General features: G+C 38.0%; 1 protein-coding gene across 1 annotated transcript in view; it reads right to left on the bottom strand.

Annotated features, from left to right (window-relative positions):
* The window catches only part of GTF2A1L (general transcription factor IIA subunit 1 like), a gene marked incomplete at both ends in the record, with an annotated part of 58,988 nt that overhangs the window by 17,621 nt on the left and 18,468 nt on the right, over positions 1 to 22,899 (bottom strand). The window contains 3 exons of the mRNA XM_082672163.1: positions 6,660 to 7,249; positions 8,310 to 8,394; positions 17,474 to 17,529. Coding sequence (XP_082528289.1) covers positions 6,660 to 7,249; positions 8,310 to 8,394; positions 17,474 to 17,529 — 731 coding nt within the window. The remainder of the gene's footprint in view (positions 1 to 6,659; positions 7,250 to 8,309; positions 8,395 to 17,473; positions 17,530 to 22,899) is intronic.

Genomic DNA, 22,899 nt, shown 5'->3' with positions numbered 1-22,899 from the left:
ACTCCAATCTCCTTTTCCAAGGTGGTAGTTTAACCAAAATAGCAGGCAGTTTTGCAGCAACATCCATAATTGATACCACAGGCCCATGAATAGGAAGATTTAAGCCTTTCATATGGCAAACATCCACTACATAGATCAATGAACTCCTCCAAGTCAAATTGTTATTAGGATGTTTCCACTGTCTCTCAACAATAGTTAATGTCTCCCCAAGGATCAACTAAGGGCTTCAAGTACTGTCCTTTGAAAAGTCATAAAAAATTTGCATAAAAAAGAATAGAACATTTTCCCCACACTTTTTGACAAATGTCTTGGAAAAGATAATGACTGGAAATTAAATTGGAAATCATTAAATCAATTTAAATCATTAAATTGGAAAATTTAATAATTCAATTAAATTCGAATGCATTTGAGTGTCACGGCAGCCGACAATACTTCTTTTAGAATTATTGGCTGGGTCTCAGCACTAAGGTATGCCATGTGCTGAAACAGACATTGAAATACTCTCTCCACTGAAGCAGCAAAACCATGTGTTGCCAAGCATCTCAGGGGCTCCATCAGTACAGAGAGTACCAAATTCTGTTAATCTATAAAAACTTCATTATTACAAAGATGTCAGTTTCCAGTTTCAAAAAAAGGTCTCACAACACAGGAATTTTTTACTGTGCCAATGTGCAAACATGATTAAAATCAGATGTCGGCTGCCCTGAGAAGTACTGGTATTTTTATCCTGCTGAATGTTAAAGAAAAGTCACTGCTGATTCTTCTATGAGTTCTCGCTGAACGTGAAGAAATGTCAACAGTTCTAGTGCAGATGACGTCATCTGACAGAAGCACTGCTTTAGTTTTCTTTCTCTGCTCTAAACAAACCAGCTCAATGATTTCCAAGATTCTCAGCTTCACCCAAGGTCTTTTCAATTGCATACAGCTTCTGTGGCTGGGCAGTACAATGAGCAAATGCATAGGACGCTTCAAGATAAAGCTTTATTTGCCAAATACAGCTTCCAACCTTTTCAACTTAAGCTTTCCCCTAATGAAAGGACAATATTTTTCTAATGGTTGGTAAGGACTGATACAACTTCATACGCATATGTGGGAATAAAGATAAAACAGGAGAAGCCTAAGCTATAACATATTTTCTCTTCACATTTTCAAACTAAACTATGTGAAATTCAGTTGCCTATAATCATAATGGAAGGGTACATCTTTAATTCTTAACAGAAACTTAATCCAGCTATCTCCCACAACATAATGGCAATAATGATTATATATTACCTAACCACGTAAGTAGCATCCCATGCCACTCTACTCTTATTTGGGATGAAATATACCTCAACATATTCTGACAAATACAAAAAAAAAGTATCTTGTTAAATTGGCTTTTTTCCTCTAAAGAAATAAAAATGTCATGTATCTTGTTAAACTGGTTTTTTTCCTCTAAAGAAATAAAAATGTCACATACCTGGTTTAAAAATCTGATTTAGAGATATTCATTTAGAAGTAGCATACAGTGACTCAAAAATTATGTGCTCAATTAACTGAATCATGAATTCAAATAACTATTGGTATGATATTTTATCTTTTAGAAGAGTATCAGAATGGATTGGAAAATAAAAGCTCTTAAAGTTATATATTCTCTAATCCCCTCACTCCATCCATTTTTCATTCATAAATTGATATTTAGCTAGATCAGTCATTCTTAATCTTAACTATGTATTACAATCACCTCAGAAAACTCCAACAATAGTAAGTGGACCGCACTCCAGACCAATTAGATCCATATCCCTTGGGGCAGACTTGAACATTTTTTTAATGCCCCAATAATTCTAATATTTAGCCAGAGTTGAGAACTATTGAGCCAAGTAAACTAGTCATAGATCCTCTTCTTTTAAAGAGAATATATATATATGAATATATATGTGTGTGTGTGTGTGTGTGTGTGTGTGTATTCTTAGGTGTTGGGTATACAAAGATTAATAAAATGTACCTCTCAATGCACACAGGACATTTTAATGCATCTCTTAACTACATTATGACGGATACACACATAAGGTGCTATGATAACACAAAAGAGATACATCCAACCTAATAATGAAAGGGGAGAGGGCAGATAGAAAGGTATTAAGTAAGATTTCTGGAGGAAGTAATAAATGGGTAAGTAGGAATTAACTTTGTTGTTTCCTGCCTCTCTTTGCTTTTGTTATCCCCTCTGCTTTGTGCCTGGCTTTTCTGCCGCCATCCTTTCTTGTGGTTAACACAGACCATTGCTCACAGTTTGTTGTTACCAATAAAGTAGTAGGCATGAAATAAAGAGCAAATGAGAAACTCTGGCCAAAAAAGAACATGGAGGTCCTCGTATGCCACATTAAGAATACTGACCTAAAAAAAACCAGACTGCCAGATATTTCTCAGGCAAAGATAGGTTTATTCAGGATCAGCAGAAATGTGGGGTGTGCAACCATGGCGAGCCACATGCAAGTCCCCTCAAAGGAAGAACGCTTATATAGAGAAGAAAAGGAAGTTGGGAGGGCTACAGTAAACAGAGTCCACAGCTCTTCATTGGTTAAGTTGTTGTCAGGATAGAAGCGGAATCTTCTAGTTGGGCTCTGCTATTGTCACAGGGCGTGAGAGTGCCCCCCTCAGGTCTCCCAACTCTATTTAATTGAGATTTCTGTTTATTAATTTTTTTTTCAAGGAGCTTAAATTTTATCCTGTAGCTGATAGGCAGTCAGCGACATGTTAAGCAGGCTGCATGCTGAGTAAATCTATGGTAGCCATGAGGAGCAGAGGTCATAGCTAATACTCACTGAGCTCTTACCATATGCTAGGCAGTATATTGCTGAGCACTTCACACTGATTATCTCACATAATCCTCCCACCACCACAATTCTACGGTAGCTACTATTATCTTTATTTTACAAACGAAGAAATAGTAGCTTGCCCAACTCATGTAGTTATTAAGGGATAGAGAAGGAATTCAAAACATTTCTGATCCCTGAAGCCTTTAACCTCTAGGATGGATGGATTGGAAGGAGTGGAGTAAGAACCAGCAGAGACTACAGGCTAATAAATTAGTTAGAAACTATATTGTCCCAATTGAGAGACAATTAGGGCAATGGCAGTAGGGATAGAGAAGAGGAAAAAGATTCCAGAAATATTTGGTTTTAAAAGTTGTCAAAAGTTATATGATTCAGCCTTTAAAAGGAATGAAATTCCCATATATGCTCCATGAACGACCCTTGAAAATGGGCTAAGCAAACTAAGCCAGTCACAAAAGTACAAATATTGTATGATACCACTCACGAGGTACCTAGTAGTAGTCAAATTTATAGAAACAAAAAGTAGAAGTTACCAGGAGCTGAATGGAGGGGATAATGGGGAGTTATTGTTTAATGGGTACAGAATTTCAGTTTGGGATGATTAGAAAGTTCTAGAGATGGATAGTAGTGATGGTTGCACAGTAATGTGAACATGCTTAATGCCATTGAACTGTACACCTAAAAATGGTTAAAATGGTAAATTTTATGTTATACCGAGGTCCCTTGAACAACATGGGTTTGAAATGCGCAGGACCATTTATACGTGGATTGTTTTCAATAAATACATACTACAAGGTCTGTGACTGGTTGAATCCGTGGATGCGGAATCACGGATACAGAGGGTTAACTATAAAGTCAGACGCAGATTTTTGACTGCGTGGAGCTCAGTGTCCCTAACCCTTGCACTGCTCAAGGGTCCACTGTATATACTTTACAAATTTTTTTTTCAATTTTTAAAATAATTTTTAAAGGACTTCCCTGGCAGTCCAGTGGTTAAGACTCTGCACTCCCAGTGTAGGGGGCACAGGTTCGATCCCTGGTTGGGGAACTGGGATCCCACATGCCACGTGGCGTGGCCTAAAATAAATAAATAAAAATAATTCTCAGGCTTCCCTAGTGGCGCAGTGGTTGAGAGTCCGCCTGCCGATGCAGGGGACACGGGTTCGTGCCCTGGTCCGGGAAGGTCCCACATGCCGCGGAGCACCTGGGCCTGTGAGCCATGGCCGCTGAGCCTGCGCGTCCGGAGCCTGTGCTCCGCCATGGGAGAGGCCACAACAGTGAGAGGCCCATGTACCACAAAAAAACTAATAATAATTAAAATAATAATAATAATTCTCAAAAGCACATGACATAAGGAGGATGAGGGGGAAAGGGGGCCAAAAAGTCATTGTAGTCCTTAGCTTGGGAGACCAGGTGGGCAGTGGTACTATGCAGTATCTCTGATGAGGAAACAATGACTTATTATAACATTCAGGGAGAGCTGTCTAGAAAGGAAACAGACATGAGAATGAAGCTCAAGGGAATAACTGGGCTGAAAATGCAGTCATCAACAAGCAGGTCATAGTTAAAAACCACGATAATGCATGAGATTGCCCAGGGAAAACATGAAGTAAGAAGAGAAATGGGCTGAGGCTAGAACCTTAGGAAACAGCAAGGTCAGATAAACAGGAGCTCACAAAGGAGATAAGAGGAAGCAGTCAGAAAGGTAAATAATTAAAAGAGAAGGTAGCAGAAATGATAATATTTGGGAGAGAGGGCAATGAAGATGGTGGGGAGAGCCCGCAAGGAATAAAAAGGAGCTGGAGAAGATACACCACCCTACCCGTTTCTCTCCTTCTGCTCCTACTTTTTGCAGTTCCAATGAAGACCTGAGTTTCTAATTTTCTATAGCATTATAAGATTAGCAAACAAAATTCCTACACTGAGGAAAAACTTAACATAGTAATATGCACTTTAAAATAGGAACACGTCAAAAATTGTCAGGAATATATTTTATGAAACAGTAATAATGCTAAACCTACATAAAAACTTAAGATCTCTGGCAGTCTACACAGGAAAAGTAAATAAGTAGGGCTAATTGTAACTTGCTTTAAGCAATAAGAATTTCTGAAAAGCTACTTATAGAGAGCTATTTATAAAATTTTCTGAAAATTCAATCAGCATAAACTTTACCAGATTACTATTTTAAGTTAACCTACAGTAAGTTTTTTAAAATGTTATAAATTAAATTCTTTTGACTGTTTGTATGTTTGTGTTTTAAACATAGATTTTAAAACCAAGCAACAAGTTATATGAAAAGTTATCTAATATATCACATGCCCATAAAGCATAATAGCACTAATCTAAAGCTTATTATGGTGACAGAGCTATCAAAAACTCTATACATCTCTGATAATTCTAAACATTATGAGCTTGGTTTTATGCCCAGTTTACAGACTTATGACTGAATTTCAGAAAGCAACATTACCTAGCTTGCTTGTAAGTGGTAAATCTAGAATTTGAACCTATTGTGGCTTTAAAGCTTAAACTCTTAACCACTAGCCCCTAAACAATCCTTAATCTCCCTTAACTAATCTACTTCCCCATATCAGAACAAAGTACAATGTGACATCTAATAAGTAAGTAGAATAAGTCCTTGAATCATCACACCAGAAATCTTCAAAGTTCATACAGAGTGCAGGAGAAAAATGCCTCTAAAAGTTATGTTCCAAGTGATAAAAACAAACGCTTATTTTACAGTTATTTTCCCTCAAAACCAAATGTTTCGTAATTATGAGTTTATCCTCCATTTCTTAATTTTATATATTATGTGAAAAATATAATGAACACTCAATAAACATTTTAACCTTAATACATTATACCAAACTAAACCAAAAACAGACTTGCTAAAAGATTTTGAACAGGCTTCATCAAACATCTGAAATATTCTAAAACAAGTCAAATGGTTTCTGATAGACATATTCTTTGTTCACTATCCTTCACTGTACCCTGTACCTTCCCCTTCTACCTAGAAAAATGTTAAGGTGACACTTAACTACTACACTGCTACAGATTTGTACAGCGGTTCTAAAGGACCACTAAACCATTAGCTAGAGACACAAACCTTTATTTGTCATATGTCACTAAATTGTATAAATGGAGTTAGCTGTAAGACATAATTTTACATTTGTAAAAAGATAATGCAAGATTTTTAAATTTTACCATGTGAAATTCTCCATGAATCTTTCTGCCATCACTATGAATTCCTTGGAAATTAATAATGTAAACCTATTTTTAATACGGAAGACTAATTAGGAGCTATTTTTTAGTGGTTTGAATTCCAAAAGAAATTAAGTTAACTAGTATTTTAGCAAACGGAGAAACAAAGTATTTACTAGCAAGATAATTCCTCATGTAGAGAAAACTTTCATATGGGAGTTTAGGAAAATTAGGTAGAGCAAGAAAAAAAATACTTTGAACCTCTTTTGTATATTAAGTATGACAATGAATTACCTCAAAACACGCATTTAATTACTAGAATGCATTTCTGAATCTTAAATTTTATCTGCAGACAAAAAACAATTCTCACAATGTAAGGGAGAGGTAAATGGATTACCTTAAAACAAATGCATTTTCTTTGAAGAAATATTCTAATTCATTAATTGAAACTAAAAGTTTAGAAATGCTGAGCATGAATACTTTTAAAAACTGATAGTTGTACTAAAAATAATAAAGAAAGAATCTTCTAAAGGGAAAAACAAAACGTGCTTTTGAGTAACCTTACAGTTTAAAAAAAACACTCAGGACATCTAATCACTGGCTACTGTTTATCTCCTAATTCCATTAAATTGAACATAGAACTACCTTCTTTGAGACAGGTAGGCTGCTGGGCTCCTCTGTATTTCTCGGCTGCTTTACAGAATCCCATCCACACATCCTATCTTTAAGAACACGAAGCTGAACATCAGGCGTGTGCTGGTGCTGAGCCCCCTGAGGGCCTGTGGACAGGGGCCCACCATGCAGATTTTGAGTCATGCTAGCTGAAACACCGAGCACTGGCTCCACATTAGAATCCATTTGAGAGAGCTGTGGAGGAAATACAACACCTGAAAGGCTGATATACTGAGAGTTTTCCGGCTGGCTCAGTAAAGCTTCAGACATGATTTTATGCTGATTTCCAGGATGTAAAAGAGTATCACCAGTAGCATTTTCTAAACGTTTCCTATCCACTGTCCCAGAACGAAGAACTACAGGTTGTTGGAGCACAGTTTCCATTCTCTGTGATTTTTCAGTAGTTACTTGAAGACACCACGGGTTTAACTGTGGAATACTGGTCTGTATTATTGAAGGCTGCCCAAGCTGCTGAAATACTTGCTGAAACGGATGCTGAAGAATACTTGCTCTTCCAGAAGTCTGTGTCACCATAATTGGTACATTAACTTTATAAAGGTAACCTTAAAAAGAAGAAGAAAAAAAAAAGAAGAAAACAAAACTATAAGTATAACAGAATCCTAATTTCCTTTAAATTTCCTAAAAAAAAAATCTCATGCACAGGAGGCTGGGAGGAAATACGTCAATATGTTAATAGTGGTTACCTCTAGGAGTTTTCCTTTAATTTTTCAGATTTTTTGTGTTTTCTATAATAAATATATATTACTCTTATTTTTTAAAATTAAATATATCTTGCTTTAACTCTAGCCATTTCCCACTATTGCTTATATGGCACATTCTGAGACACATACAGGCTACCAATATTTATTCCATGAACCTCTCCCATTGTTTAATAAATTACAGTGTTAACAACCCAAATTGGGATTTTAAGAAACCTAACCATGGAGAATGTATTTCATATAGTTAAGATGTAAGATACCACATAACAACTATAAGACAAGGATATCCAAAAAGGGTTTAATAATTTCACAAGGTATCAAATTTCCCCCCTCTTTCCTTTAGAATAATACTAACCAGAAGAAAGAAGAAATTTATTTTTTGAGCATTGAGTCAGGTGCTTGCTTAAACTCTGTAACAACCCAAAAAATAGATATGATTCTCTTTCAAATGAAGAAACAGTTCTTTGAAAAGCAGAGGTTAATCTCCAAATTTTTCAAATATTCTTATACAATCTCCAATAAGAAAGGAGGCAAAGGTTGATAAATCTAATCTTTAGATTTTCTTGATTAAAGCTAGCCGGGACACATGTGTGTCAAAATTCAGGTAACTGACTTGAATTAGAGAAAACCTATATAAAGCATCTTACACAATGTTGGGATGAGAACTGGAAGTGAAATATAGGACAAGCTTAGTACCTGCCTTAGTAGACAGGCTTAGTGTATTTCGTGGTAGACTGCTTCCATAACAATAAAAATGACCATTTATTATTTTTAAATAAGTTTTATTAAAAGTTCCTATAACTTCAATAACTTGTGGTATACAGTTTATTTAAAATCATGAAAGTTAAGACACAGAAGTTAGTACCAAAGCAAAAAACAAAATATTTTTAAACTATACTCTTACCAGATGCCGTCTGTAATGTCACACCTGCTGGTACATGAACAGGATAACCAGGAAAAGTAAAGTTTGCATTGGAGTTTGAGGTGCCCTAGATATGAAAATTTCATATTAGAAAGTTAGAAAAAGGCTTTACTTGAACCTTTTTTTCCTGATCTTACGGAGGATAAAAAAAAATCTGACTAAGGTCAACAGGACAATAGTAGCACTTAACATTAGGGCTGAGTTCTCTGAATAAAACAACTTTTTAATATTTGATTTAGATCATCTCATTAAAAATAAAAGGAATTCTGGGCTTCCCTGGTGGCGCAGTGGTTGAGAGTCTGCCTGCCGATGCAGGGGACACGGGTTCGTGCCCCGGTCCGGGAGGATCCCACATGCTGCGGAGCGGCTGGGGCCGTGAGCCATGGCCGCTGAGCCTGCGCGTCCAGAGCCTGTGCTCCGCAACGGGAGAGGCCGCGGCGGTGCGAGGTCCGTGTACCGCAAAAAAATAAAAAATACATAAAATAAAATAAAAGGAATTCTGTTCTATGGCTATTAGCAATGAAGTCAGTAAGGCTTCATAAATAACATGAACACTGACTCAGAAAACTTGCCCACAGCACAGCTTTGTGTGGGCCACTGATACCCAGATATCAAATATAAGAACCACAGCTGTTTATAGGAGTCCTCTAGTCTGTAAGTTGATCACTAATGTTATTTTAAAACAGATAACACAACAGTGTATAATTTTTATTTTGGAATAATTAAACCGTAGGGTTTTACATTTTTAATACTAAATGAAAAGACAAAAAAAGTTTTTGCCTACTAGACCTGCAAAAATTTAAAAGATTGATTAATAATAGCCAATGTTGGTAAGGATGTGATAAAAATCAGTTCTCTCAGATCACTGCTTATGAGTGTATATGGTACAATCCTTTCAGAGGCCAATTTTGTAACATATACCAAAACTGAAAACATGCATAATCTTTGACCCAGAAATTCTACTTCTAGGAATTTATCGTGATTACCTGATTATCACACAAATACACCAAGACATATCTACAAGTGTAATCACTGGAATGCTATATTAGAAAAACACTAGCAAGAATTTAAATGTCCATAAACAAAAGACTGGTTAATTAAACTTGATACATCCACTAAGGCTAATCAATATTTAACTGGCATTGAAAACAGTCCATCTATATTACTAAGTTTAAAAAAAAATTACGGAAACAGTACAGAGAATGATCCTGCTTTTACCCTGAAAATTAAGGTTAACTTTCTTTAATGAAAGAAGTCTAAATGGATATACATCATACAGTTAAAACAGTTATCTTTGGGTTATAATACTACAGGGCTCTATCACTTTTTACTTTATAAATTTGTTTGGTTTTACTCTTTAGAAGCATATTATTTCTTTAATGAGGAGAAAAGGTATTGCCAAGAATTTCAAAGGCAGAGATATTTCTTCACTGGTTTCATATCAAAACCAGCACCATTCTTCCCAAAAATCCTAGTAAGGGCTATACTTTTTGTTTGTTCTTAATGAAGAAATAGAAATAAATGGCCTACTAAAATCCTGTACCCTAGAAAGGAAGCTCATGGGCTGAAAGAAAATGAAAAACTTTATATATCACGTTTTACCTTCAAAGAAAGGTAACAGAGAAAAAGTTCTATTTTGCCCCACCTGAAAAGTACTCAATTTTCTATATATAAGTTTTAATTTTATCTTCTGCCCCCAAATCCCGGGGGGGAGGAAATCTAACCTCTATTATACAATGGTAAAAAAATAACCAAAATATTCCACTTAAATAAAAGGAAGAATTATGATGTGCCTCAACCCTAGGGGAAAAAAAATCAGAAAAACATTCGTATCAAAATCATCTATTTAGGATCCACCAAGTATGTAACATTATACAGTGTATTAAAACTCCATACAATGTAAGTTAAGAAATTTCGTAACCTTGTAGGCACAGTCTTGGCAGATGCTAACAACTGCTCTGGAAGACAGGAAAAGTTGGTAAGAAAATATTAATTCTGGAACTCCTGAATTTTTGCAACACCTATGTTATAGGAGCTATTTCTATCTCCTCATCCCTTACCACATCTTTTCTCATTCAACAGGAGGATTACAAATTACATCTCTGCCCAGCCTTCTGCCACCATTCACTAAAACTGAGGCATCTCTGTTAAAATATATCTTAGATATTGGTTCAAGATGGCAGAATAGAAGGACGTGCTCTCAGTCCCCCTTGCAACAACACCAGAAACACAACTAACTGCTGAACAATCATCGACAGGAAGACACTGGAACTCACCAAAAAAGATATCCCACACCCAAAGACACAGGAGAAGCCACAATGAGACGGCAGGAGAAGCACAATCACAGTAAAATCAAATCCCATAACTGCTGGCTGGGTGACTCACAAACTGGAGAACACTTAGACCACAGAAGTCCACCCCCTGGAGTGAAGGTTCTGAGCCCCACATCAGGCTTCCCAATCTGGGGGTCCGGCAACAGGAGGAGGAATTCCTAGAGAATCACACTTGGAAGGCTAGCGGGAATTGATTGCAGGACTTTGACAGGACTGGGGGAAACAGAGACTCCACACTTGGAGGGCAAACACAAAGTAGTGTGCATGTTGGGACCCAGGGGAAGGAGCAGTGACCGCATACGAGACAGAACCAGACCTACCTGTTAGTGTTGGAGGGTCTCCTGCAGAGACAGGTGGTGGCTGTGGCTCACCATGGGGACAAGGACACTGGTAGCAGACGTTCTGGGAAGTACTCCTTGGCGTGAGCCCTCCCAGAGTCCGCCATTAGCCCCACCAAAGAGCCTGGGAAGTCTCCAAAGTTGGGTTGCCTCAGGCCAAACAACCAAGAGAGAGGGAACACAGCCCCACCCATCAGCAGACAAGTGGATTAAACTTTTACTGAGCTCTGCACACCACAGCAACACCCAGCTCTACCCACCACCAGTCCCTCCCATCAGGAAGCTTGCACAAGCCTCTTAGATAGCCTCATGCACCAGAGGGCAGACAGCAGAAGCAAGAAGAACTACAATCCTGCAGCCTATGGAACAATAACCATATTCACAGTAAGGTAGACAAGATGAAAAGGCAGAGGGCTATGTACCAGATGAAGGAACAAGATAAAACCCCAGAAAAACAACTAAATAAAGTGGAGACAGGCAACCATCCAGAATAAGAATTCAGAATAATGATAGTGAAGATGATCCAGAACCTCAGAAAAAGAATGGAGGCAAAGATCGAAAAGATGCAAGAAATGTTTAACAAAGATCTAGAAGAATTAAAGAATAAACAAACAGAGATGAACAACACAATAACTGAAATGAAAAATACACTAAAAGGAATCAATAGCAGAAAAACTGAGGCAGAAGAACGGGTAAGTGACCTGGAAGACAGAATGGTGGAATTCACTGCCTCGGAACAGAATAAAGAAAAAAGAATGAAAAGAAATGAAGACAGCCTAAGAGACAACATTAAACGCAACAACATTCGCATAACAGGGGTCCAAGAAGGAGAACAGAGAGAGAGAAAGGACCCGAGAAAATATCTGAAGAGACTACAGTCGAAAACTTCCCTAACATGGGAAAGGAAATAGCCACCCAAGTCCAGGAAGTGCAGAGAGTCCCATACAGCAAAAACCCAAGGAGAAACACACCGAGACACACAGTAATCAAATTGGCAAAAATTAAAGACAAAGAAAAATTACTGAAAGCAGCAAGGGAAAAACAACAAACAACATACAAGGGAACTCCACAAGGTTAACAGCTGATTTCTCAGTACAAACTCTACAACCCAGAAGGGAGTGGCATGATATACTTAAAGTGATGAAAGGGAATACTTACAACCAAGATTACTCTACCTGGCAAGGATCTCATTCAGATTTGACGGAGAAATCAAAGCTTTACAGACAAGCAAAAGCTAAGAGAATTCAGCACCACCAAACGAGCTCTAAAACAAATGCTAAAGGAAATTCTCTAAGTGGGAAACACAAGAGAAGAAAAAGACCTAAAAACCAAACCCAAAATAATTAAGAAAATAGTAATAGGAACATACATATCGGTAATTAAACATGAATGGATTAAATGCTCCACCCAAAAGACACAGCCTTGCTGAATGGATACAAAAATGAGACACATATATACGCTGTCTACAAGAGACCCACTTCAGACCTTAGGGACACATACAGACTGAAAGTGAGGGGATGGAAAAATATTCCACGCAAATGGAAATAAAAAGAAAGCTGGAGTAGCTACACTCACAGCAGATAAAATAGACTTTAAAATAAAGAATGTTATAAGAGACAAGGAAGGACACTACATAATGATCAAGGGATCAATCCAAGGAGAAGATATAACAATTATAAACATATATGTGTAAGGTCGGATCTTAACAAACAGCACCGCGAAACATAGGAAAGCTTCAAGTGAGCTTTATTAGGGAGCGCTCCCGGGCGAGGTTCACTGGTCCGAGAGAAAGGGGCCAGAGAAGTCACACCTGGGCGAGGGTTGGGCAAGGTTTTATAGGGGAAGAAGGGAAAGGGGTGTGGTGAATCTGGGAGGGTGCAGGGTATTCCTTATTTGGTGGTCTTTTCGGGTATCCTGGGGGACCGTTAGTCCCGCCCCTCGAAAGGCGGGAAGGCTGGACTGGGTTCAAAGTCCCCAGGTCAGTTCCTGGAACTGGGTGGTCCGGAATGTCTCCAGGGCAGTTTCTGGAACTGGGTGGTCCGGAATGTCTCCAGGGAAGTTTCTGGAACTGGGTGGTCCGGAGAATTTCATTCTGATGCAACCTGTGAATCTGATTGTATTCCCCTGCCTTGGGCCAGTTGGCCTTACAATATGCACCCAACATAGGAGCACCTCAATACATAAGGCCACTGCTAACAGCTCTAAAAGTGGAAATCGACAGTAACACAATAATAGTGGGGGACTTTAACACCTCACTTACAACAATGGACAGATCATCCAAACAGAAAATTAATATGGAAACACAAGCTTTAAATGACACAATAGACCTGATAGATTTAATTGATATTTATAGGACATTCCATCCAAAAATGACAGATTACACTTTCCTCTCAAGTGCAGATGGAACATTCTCCAGGACAGATCACATCTTGGGTCACAAATCAAGCCTCAGTAAATTTAAGAAAACTGAAATCATATCAAGCATCTTTTCTGACCACAACGCTATGAGATTAGAAATCAATTACAGGGGAAAAAAAACATAAAAACACAAACACATGGAGGCTAAACAATACATTACTAAATAAACAAGAGATCACTGAAGAAATCAAAGAGGAAATCAAAAAATAACTAGAGACAAATGATAATGAAAACAGACGATCCAAAACCTACGGGATGCAGAAAAAGCAGTTCTAAGAGGGAAGTTTATGCTATACAAGCCTACCTCAAGAAAAAGAAAAATCTCAAAAAAACAATCTAACCTTACAACTAAAGGAACTAGAGAAAGAAGAACAAACAAAACCCAAAGTTAGCAGAAGGAAAGAAATCATCAAGATCAGAGCAGAAATAAATGAAATAGAAACAAAGAAAACAATAGCAAAGATCAATAAAACTAAAAGCTGGTTCTTTGAGAAGATAAACAAAATTGATAAACCACTGGCCAGACTCATCAGGAAAAAGAGGGAGGGCTTCCCTGGTGGCGCAGCGGTTGAGAGTCCGCCTGCCAATGCAGGGGACGCGGGTTTGTGCCTCGGTCTGGGAAGATCCCACATGCCGCGGAGCGGCTGGGCCTGTGAGCCATGGCCACTGAGCCTGCACATCCGGAGCCTGTGCTCCGCCATGGGAGAGGCCACAACAGTGAGAGGCCCGCGTACCGCAAAAAAAAATGGAAAAAGAGGGAGAGGACTCATATCACTAAAATTAGAAATGAACAAGGAGAAGATACAACAGACACCACAGAAATACAAAGCATCCTAAGAGACTACAAGCAACTCTATGCCAATAAAATGAACAACCTGGAAAAAATGGACAAATTCTTAGAAAGGTATAACCTTCCAAGACTGAACCAGGAAGAAATAGAAAATATGAACAGACCAATCACAAGCACTGAAATTGAAACTGTGATTAAAAATCTTCTAACAAACAAAAGTCCAGAACCAGATGGCTTCACAAATGAATTCTATCAAACATTCAGAGAAGAGCTAACATCCATTCTTCTCAAACTCTCCCAAAAAACTGCAGAGGAAGGAACACTCCAAACTCATTCTATGAGGCCGCCATCACCCTGATACCAAAACCAGACAAAGATACTACAAAAAAAAGAAAATGACAGACCAATATCACTGATGAATATAGATGCAAAAATCCTCAACAAAATACTAGCACAGAATACAACAACATATTAAAAGGATCATACATGATGATCAAGTGGGATTTATACCAGGGATGCAAGGATTCTTCAATATACACAAATCAATCAATGCAATACACCATATTAACGAAGAATAAAAACCATATGATCATCTCAATAGATGCAGAAAAAGCTTTTGACAAAATTCAACACCCATTTATGATAAAAACCATCCAGAAAGTAGGCAGAGAGGGAACTTACCTGAACATAATAAAGGCCATATATGACAAATCCACAGCCAACATTGTTCTCAATGGTGAAAAAGTGAAAGCATTTCCTTTAAGATCAGGAACAAGACAAAGTTGTCCACTCTCACCATTATTATTCAGTATAGTTTTGGAAGTTTTAGCCACAGCAATCAGGGAAGAAAAAGAAATAAAAGGAATCCAAATCGGAAAAGAAGAAGTAAAGCTGTCACTGTTTGCAGATGACATGATAGTAAACATAAAGAATCCTAAGGATGCTACCAGAAAACTACTAGAGTTAATCAATGAATTCGGTAAAGTAGCAGGATACAAAATTAATGCACAGAAATCTCTTGCATTCCTATACACTAATGAAGAAAAATCTGAAAGAGAAATAAGGAAACACTCCAATTTACCACTGCAACAAAAAGAATCAAATACCTAGGAATAAACCTACCTAAGGAGACAAAAGACCTGTATGCAGAATACTTTAAGACAGTTATGAAAGAAATTTAAGATGAAACAGATAGAGAGATATACCATGTTCTTGGATTGGAAGAATCAACATTGCGAAAATGACTATACTACCCAAAGCAATCTACAGATCAATGAAATCCTTATCAAATTACCAACAGCATTTTTTACAGAACTAGAATAAAAAATCTTAAAATTTGTATGGAGACATGAAAGACCCCGAATAGCAAAAGCAGTCTTGAGGGAAAAAAACGGAGCTGGAGGAATCAGACTCCCTGACTTCAGACTATACTACAAAGCTACAGTAATGAAGACAATATGGTACTGGCAGAAAAACAGAAATATAGATCAATGCAACAGGACAGAAAGCCCAGAGATAAACCCACGCACCTATGGTCAACTAATCTATGAAAAAGGAGGCAAGGATATACAATGGAGAAAAGACAGTCTCTTCAATAAGTGGTGCTGGGAAAACTGGACAGCTACATGTAAGAGAATGAAATTAGAACACTCCCTAACACCATACACAAAAATAAACTCAAAATGGATTCGAGACCTAAAATGTAAGACCAGACACTATAAAACTCTTAGAGTAGAACATAGGAAGAAGACTCTTTGACAAAAATTAAAGCAAGATCCTTTATGATCCACCTCCTAGAGTAATCGAAATAAAAACAAACAAATGGGACCTAGTGAAACTTCAAACCTTTTGCAAAGCAAACTACAAACAAGACAAAAAGACAACCCTCAGAATGGGAAAAAATATTTGCAAATGAATCAATGGACAAAGGATTAATCTCCAAAATATATAAACGGCTCTTGCAGCTCAATATTAAAAAAACAAACAACCCAATCAAAAAATGGGCAGAAGACCTAAATAGACATTTCTCCAAAGAAGACATACAGATGCCCACGAAGCACATGAAAAGCTGCTTAACGTCATTAATTATTAGAGAAATGCAAACCAAAACTACACCTCACACCAGTTAGAACTGGCATCATCAGAAAACCTACAAACGGGCTTCCCTGGTGGCGCAGTGGTTGAGAGTCCGCCTGCCAATGCAGGGGACGCGGGTTCATGCCCCGGTCCGGGAGAATCCCGCATGCCGTGGAGCGGCTGGGTCCATGAGCCATGGCCACTGAGTCTGCACGTCTGGAGCCTGTGCTCCGCAATGGGAGAGGCCACAGCAGTGAGAGGCCCACGTACCGCAAAAAAAAAAGAAAGAAAACCTACCAACAACAAATGCTGGAGAGGGTGTGGAGAAAAGGGAACCCACTTGCACTGTTGGTGGGAATGTAAATTGATACAGCCACTATGCAGAACAGTGTGGAGGTTCCTTAAAAAACTAAAATTACAGTTGCCATATGACCCAGCAATCCCACTACTGGGCATATACCCAGAGAAAACCATAATTCAAAAAGACACATGCACCCCAATGTTCACTGCAGCACTATTTACAATAGCCAGGTCATGGAAGCAACCTAAATGCCCATCGACAGACGAGTGGATAAAGAAGATGTGGTACATATATACACTGGAATATTACTCAGCCATAAAAAGGAACGAAATTGGGTCATTTATAGAGACGTGGATGAATCTAGAGACTCTGAGACAGAGTGAAGTAAGTCACAAAGAGAAAAAAAAATGTCGTATATTAACGCATATATGTGTAACCTAGAAAAATGGTACAGATGAACTGGTCTTCAGGGCAGAAATTGACACACAGATGTAGAGAACAAACGTATGGACACCAAGGGGGAAAGCGGTGGGGGGTGTAGGGGGTGTGATGAATTGGGAGATTGGGATTGACATGTATACACTGATGTGCATAAAATGGATGGCTAATAAGAACGTGCTGTATAAAAAAATAAATAAAATAAAATTCAAAAAAAAGAAAAGAATAGATTTTTAAATGCACGTAATACCACAAAGTTGGTAGGGACAGAAATGACATAACACAATTAATGCCATACCATACTGAAAATGCTATTTAATACTATATACTGTCTGATTATATTTTGTCCTTATTCAGGCTTTGCATTGTAGAATGACAAACTGTTTTAAAGCTGAAAAGAAAAATTAAAAAAATATATATATATATATCTCTCTCTTAAATAAGATACATACCAGTTCTGCTGTGGTAAAAGTGGGAAGAGTTTTACCAGCAGGAATAAGTAACGATGCTGTATAGGAAACAAAACAAAAATTACACATTCGTTAGAATTTACCAACTGAATAAAATTGCTAAGCATACCTTATTTTTTAAAAATGTTTTCCATCACTAACATATTCAAGCATGACGAATTCTAAACTTTCTGATTCCATATGAAGTAAAAGTATTTAATTACATCTTTTCCCAACAATTTTAGGTAAAGTATAGGTTAGTTGTAAGTCTTTAAGTAGAGGTTATAGATTATAGTATAGATTTCCAAAATGAAATCTCATTGTAATCAAGTATACTGTATTATAGAAATCCATAACAAAATACCTAAAAGGTTGTCTTTAGGAAGCCAATGTACCACTAAACCTCCATTACAACTTTTTAGATGGGAGAAAAAGTAGTATTTGTTAAAGTGGCATGTTTCCAACCAACTGTTCTTTGAGCAAAAAAATGTAACCCAACATAAACCATTCCAAATCGTATAGGTTCAAAAAAAATTTCAATTCACCAATTCAACCTGCAATAAACCTATAATTTCATATATCTTTCCTTTATTATCACCAATTTTCTATGCTAACTATCCCTTCATTTATCATACATCTAAAAGATTGACCTGAGAGAAACCAAGATGGTGGAGTAGAAGGACGTGCCCTCACTCCCTCTTGCGAGAACACCAGAATCACAACTAGCTGCTGGACAATCATCGACAAGAAGAGATTGGAACTCACCAAAAAAGACACCCCATATCCACAGACAAAGAAGAAGCCACCATGAGACGGTAGGAGGGGCGCAATCACAATAAAATCAAATCCCATAACTGCTGGGTGGGTGACTCACAGACTGCGGAACACTTATAGCACAGAAGTCCACCCACTGGAGTGAAGGTTCTGAGCCCCACGTCAGGCTTCCCAACCTGGGGGTCTGGCAATGAGAGGCGGAATTCCTAGAGAATCAGACTTTGAAGCCTAGTGGGAATTGACTGCAAGACTTTGACAGGACTGGGGGAAACACAGACCCCACTCTTGTAGGGCACACACAAAGTAGGGAGCGCATCAGGACCCAGAGGAAGGAGCAGTGACCCCAGGGAAGATTGAACCAGACCTACCTGCTAATGTTGGAGGGTCTCCTGCAGAGGAGGGGGGTGGCTGTGGCTCACCGTGGGGACAAGGACACTGGTAGCAGATGTTCTGGGAAGTACTCCTTGGTGAGGGCCCTCCAAGAGTCTGTCATTAGCCCCACCAAAGAGCCCAGGTAGGCTCCACTGTTGGGTTGCCTCAAGCCAAACAACCAACAGGGAGGGAACCCAGCCCCACTCATCAACAGTCAAGCAGATTAAACTTTTACTGAGCTTTGCCCACCAGAGCAACAGTCAGCTCTACCCCACAACTAGTCCCTCCCATCAGGAAACTTACACAAGCCTCTTAGATAGCCTCATCCATCAGAGGGCAGACAGCAGAAGCAAAAAGAACTACAACCCTGCAGCCTGTGGAACAAAAACCACATTCAAAGAAAGACAGACAGGGCTTCCCTGGTGGCGCAGTGGTTGAGAGTCTGCCTGCCGATGCAGGGGAAACAGCTTTGTATCCCGGTCTGGGAAGATCCCACATGCCATGGAGCGGCTGGGCCCATGAGCCATGGCCACTGCGCCTGCACGTCTGGAGCCTGTGCTCCACAACGGGAGGAGCCACAACTGTGAGAGGCCCGCGTACCACAAAAAAAAAAAGACAGACAAGATAAAAAGGGAGAGGGATAGGTACCAGATGAAGGAACAAGATAAAACCCCAGAAAAACAACTAAATGAAGTGGAGACAGGCAACCATCCAGAAAAAGAATTCAGAATAACGATAGTGAAGATGATCCAGGACCTCGGAAAAAGAATGGAGGCAAAGATTGAGAAGATGCAAGAAATGTTTAACAAAGACCTAGAAGAATTAAAGAACAAACACACAGAGATGAACAATACAATAACTGAAATGAAAGCTACACTAGAAGGAATCAACAGCAGAATATCTGAGGCAGAAGAACGGATAAGTGACCTGGAAGACAGAATGGTGGAATTCACTGCCTCGGAACAGAATAAAGAAAAAAGAATGAAAAGAAATGAAGACAGCCTAAGAGACAACATTAAACGCAACAACATTCACATTATAGGGGTCCCAGAAGGAGAAGAGAGAGAGAAAGGACCCGAGAATATATCTGAAGAGATTACAGTCAAAAACTTCCCTAACATGGGAAAGGAAATAGCCACCCAAGTCCAGGAAGCGCAGCAAGTCCCATACAGGATAAACCCAAGGAGAAACATGCTGAGACACATAGTAATCAAATTGACAAAAATTAAAGACAAAGAAAAATTATTGAAAGCAGCAAGGGAAAAACAACAAATAACATACAAGGGAATCCCCATAAGTTTAACAGCTGATTTCTTAGTACAAACTCTACAACCCAGAAGGGAGTGGCATGATATACTTAAAGTGATGAAAGGGAAAACCTACAACCAAGATTACTCTACCCGGCAAGGATCTCATTCAGATTTGACGGAGAAATCAAAAGCTGTACAGACAAGCAAAAGCTAAGAAAATTCAGCACCACCAAACGAACTCTAAAACAAATGCTAAAGGAACTTCTCTAAGTGGGAAATACAAGAGAACAAAAGGAACTACAAAAACAAAAACAAAACAATTAAGAAAATGGTCATAGGTACATACATGTCAATAATTACCTTAAACATGAATGGATTAAATGCTCCAATCAAAAGACATAGGCTTGCTGAATGGATACAAAAAGAGAACCATATATATGCTGTCTACAAGAGACTCACTTCAGACCTAGGGACACAACAGACTGAAAGTGAGGGGATGGAAAAGGATATTCCATGCAAATGAAAATCAAAAGAAAGCTGGAGTAGCTATACTTATATGAGATAAAATAGACTTTAAAATAAAGAATGTTACAAGAGACAAGGAAGGACACTACATAATGATCAAGGGATCAATCCAAGGAGAAGATATAACAATTATAAACATATATGCACCCACATAGGAGCATCTCAATACACAAGGCCACTGCTAACAGCTATAAAAGAGGAAATCGACAGTAACACAATAGTGGGGGACTTTAACACCTCACTTACAACAATGGACAGATCATCCAAACAGAAAATTAATAAGGAAACACAGCTTTAAATGACACATAGACCTGATAGATTTAATTGATATTTATAGGACATTCCATCCAAAAAGCGCAGATTACACTTTCCTCTCAAGTGCGGATGGAACATTCTCCAGGACAGATCACATCTTGGGTCACAAACCAAGCCTCAGTAAAGTTAAGAAAATTGAACTCATATCAAGCATCTTTATTGACCACAACGCTATGAGATTAGAAATCAATTACAGGGAAAAAAACATAAAAACACAAACACATGGAGGCTAAACAATACATTACTAAATAAACAAGAGATCACTGAAAAAATCAAAGAGGAAATCAAAAAATACCTAGAGACAAATGACAATGAAAACACGACGATCCAAAACCTATGGGATGCAGCAAAAGCAGTTCTAAGAGGGAAGTTTATAGCAATACGAGGCTACTTCAAGAAACAAGAAAAATCTCAAATAAACAATCTAACGTTAAACCTAAAGGAACTAGAGAAAGAAGAACAAACAAAACCCAAAGTTAGCAGAAGGAAAGAAATCATCAAGATCAGAGCAGAAATAAATGAAATAGAAACAAAGAAAACAATAGCAAAGATCAATAAAACTAAAAGCTGGTTCTTTGAGAAGATAAACAAAATTGATAAACCATTAGCCAGACACATCAAGAAAAAGAGGGAGAGGTCTCAAATCACTAAAATTAGAAATGAACAAGGAGAAGTTACAACAGACACCACAGAAATACAAAGCATCCTTAGAGACTACTACAAGCAACTCTATGCCAATCAAATGGACAACCTGGAAGAAATGGACAAATTCTTACAAAGGTATAACCATCCAAGACTGAACCAGGAAGAAATAGAAAGTATGAACAGACCAATCACAAGTAATGAAATTGAAACTGTGATTAAAAATCTTCCAACAAACAAAAGTCCAGAACCAGATGGCTTCACAGATGAATTCTATGAAACATTTAGAGAAGAGCTAACACCCATCCTTCTCAAACTCTTCCAAAAAATCGCAGAGGAAGGAACACTCCCAAACTCATTCTATGAGGCCACCATCACTCTGATACCAAAACCAGACAAAGATACTACAAAAAAAGAAAATTACAGGCCAATATCACTGATGAATATACATGCAAAAATACTCAACAAAAGACTAGCCAACAGACTCCAACAACACATAAAAAGGATCATACACCATGATCAAGTGGGATTTACCCAGGGATGCAAGGATTCTTCAATATATGCAAATCAATCAATGTGATATTAACAAATTGAAGAAGGAAAACCATATGATCATCTCAAAAGATGCAGAAAACGCTTCTAACAAAATTCAACACCCATTTATGATAAAAACCATCCAGAAAGTAGGCATAGAGGGAACTTACCTAAACATAATAAAGGCCATATATGACAAATCCACAGCAAACCTCATTCTCAATGGTGAAAAACTGAAAGCATTTCCTCTAAGATCAGGAACAAGACAAGGATGTCCACTCTCACCACTATTATTCAACATAGTTTTGGAAGTCCTAGTCATGGCAATCAGAGAAGAAAAAGAAATAAAAGGAATACAAATTGGAAGAGAAGAAGTAAAACTGTCACTGTTTGCCGATGACATGATACTATACATAAAGAATCCTAAAAAGGCCACTAGAAAACTACTAGAGCTAATCAATGAATTTGGTAAAGTAGCAGGACACAAAATTAATGCACAGAAATCTCTTGCATTCCTATACACTAATGATGAAAACTCTGAAAGAGAAATTAAGGGAACACTCCCATTTACCATTGCAACAAAAAGAATAAAATACCTAGCAATAAACCCTCCTAGGGAAACAAAAGACCTGTATGCAGAAAACTATAAGACACTGATGAACGAAAGTAAAGATGATACCAACAGATGGAGAGATATACCATGTTCTTGGATTGGAAAAGTCAATATTGTGAAAATGACTACACTACCTAAAGCAATATACAGATTCAATGCAATCTCTATCAAATTACCAATGGCATTTTTTACAGAATTAGAACAAATAATCTTAAAATTTGTATGGAGACATGAAAGACCCCGAATAGCAAAAGCAGTCTTGTGGGGAAAAAAAACGGAGCTGGAGGAATCAGACTCCCTGACTTAAGACTATACTACAAAGCTACAGTAATCCAGACAATATGGTACTGGCATAAAAACAGAAACAAAGATCAATGGAACAAGATAGAAAGCCCAGAGATAAA

The sequence above is a fragment of the Grampus griseus genome (genome assembly GCF_964374135.1).
Source record: "Grampus griseus genome assembly, chromosome: 15".
Classification (NCBI taxonomy): Eukaryota; Metazoa; Chordata; class Mammalia; order Artiodactyla; family Delphinidae; genus Grampus; species Grampus griseus.
The sequence above is the reverse complement of the archived record's forward strand: the minus strand, read 5'-3'. Positions and strand labels throughout refer to the sequence as shown.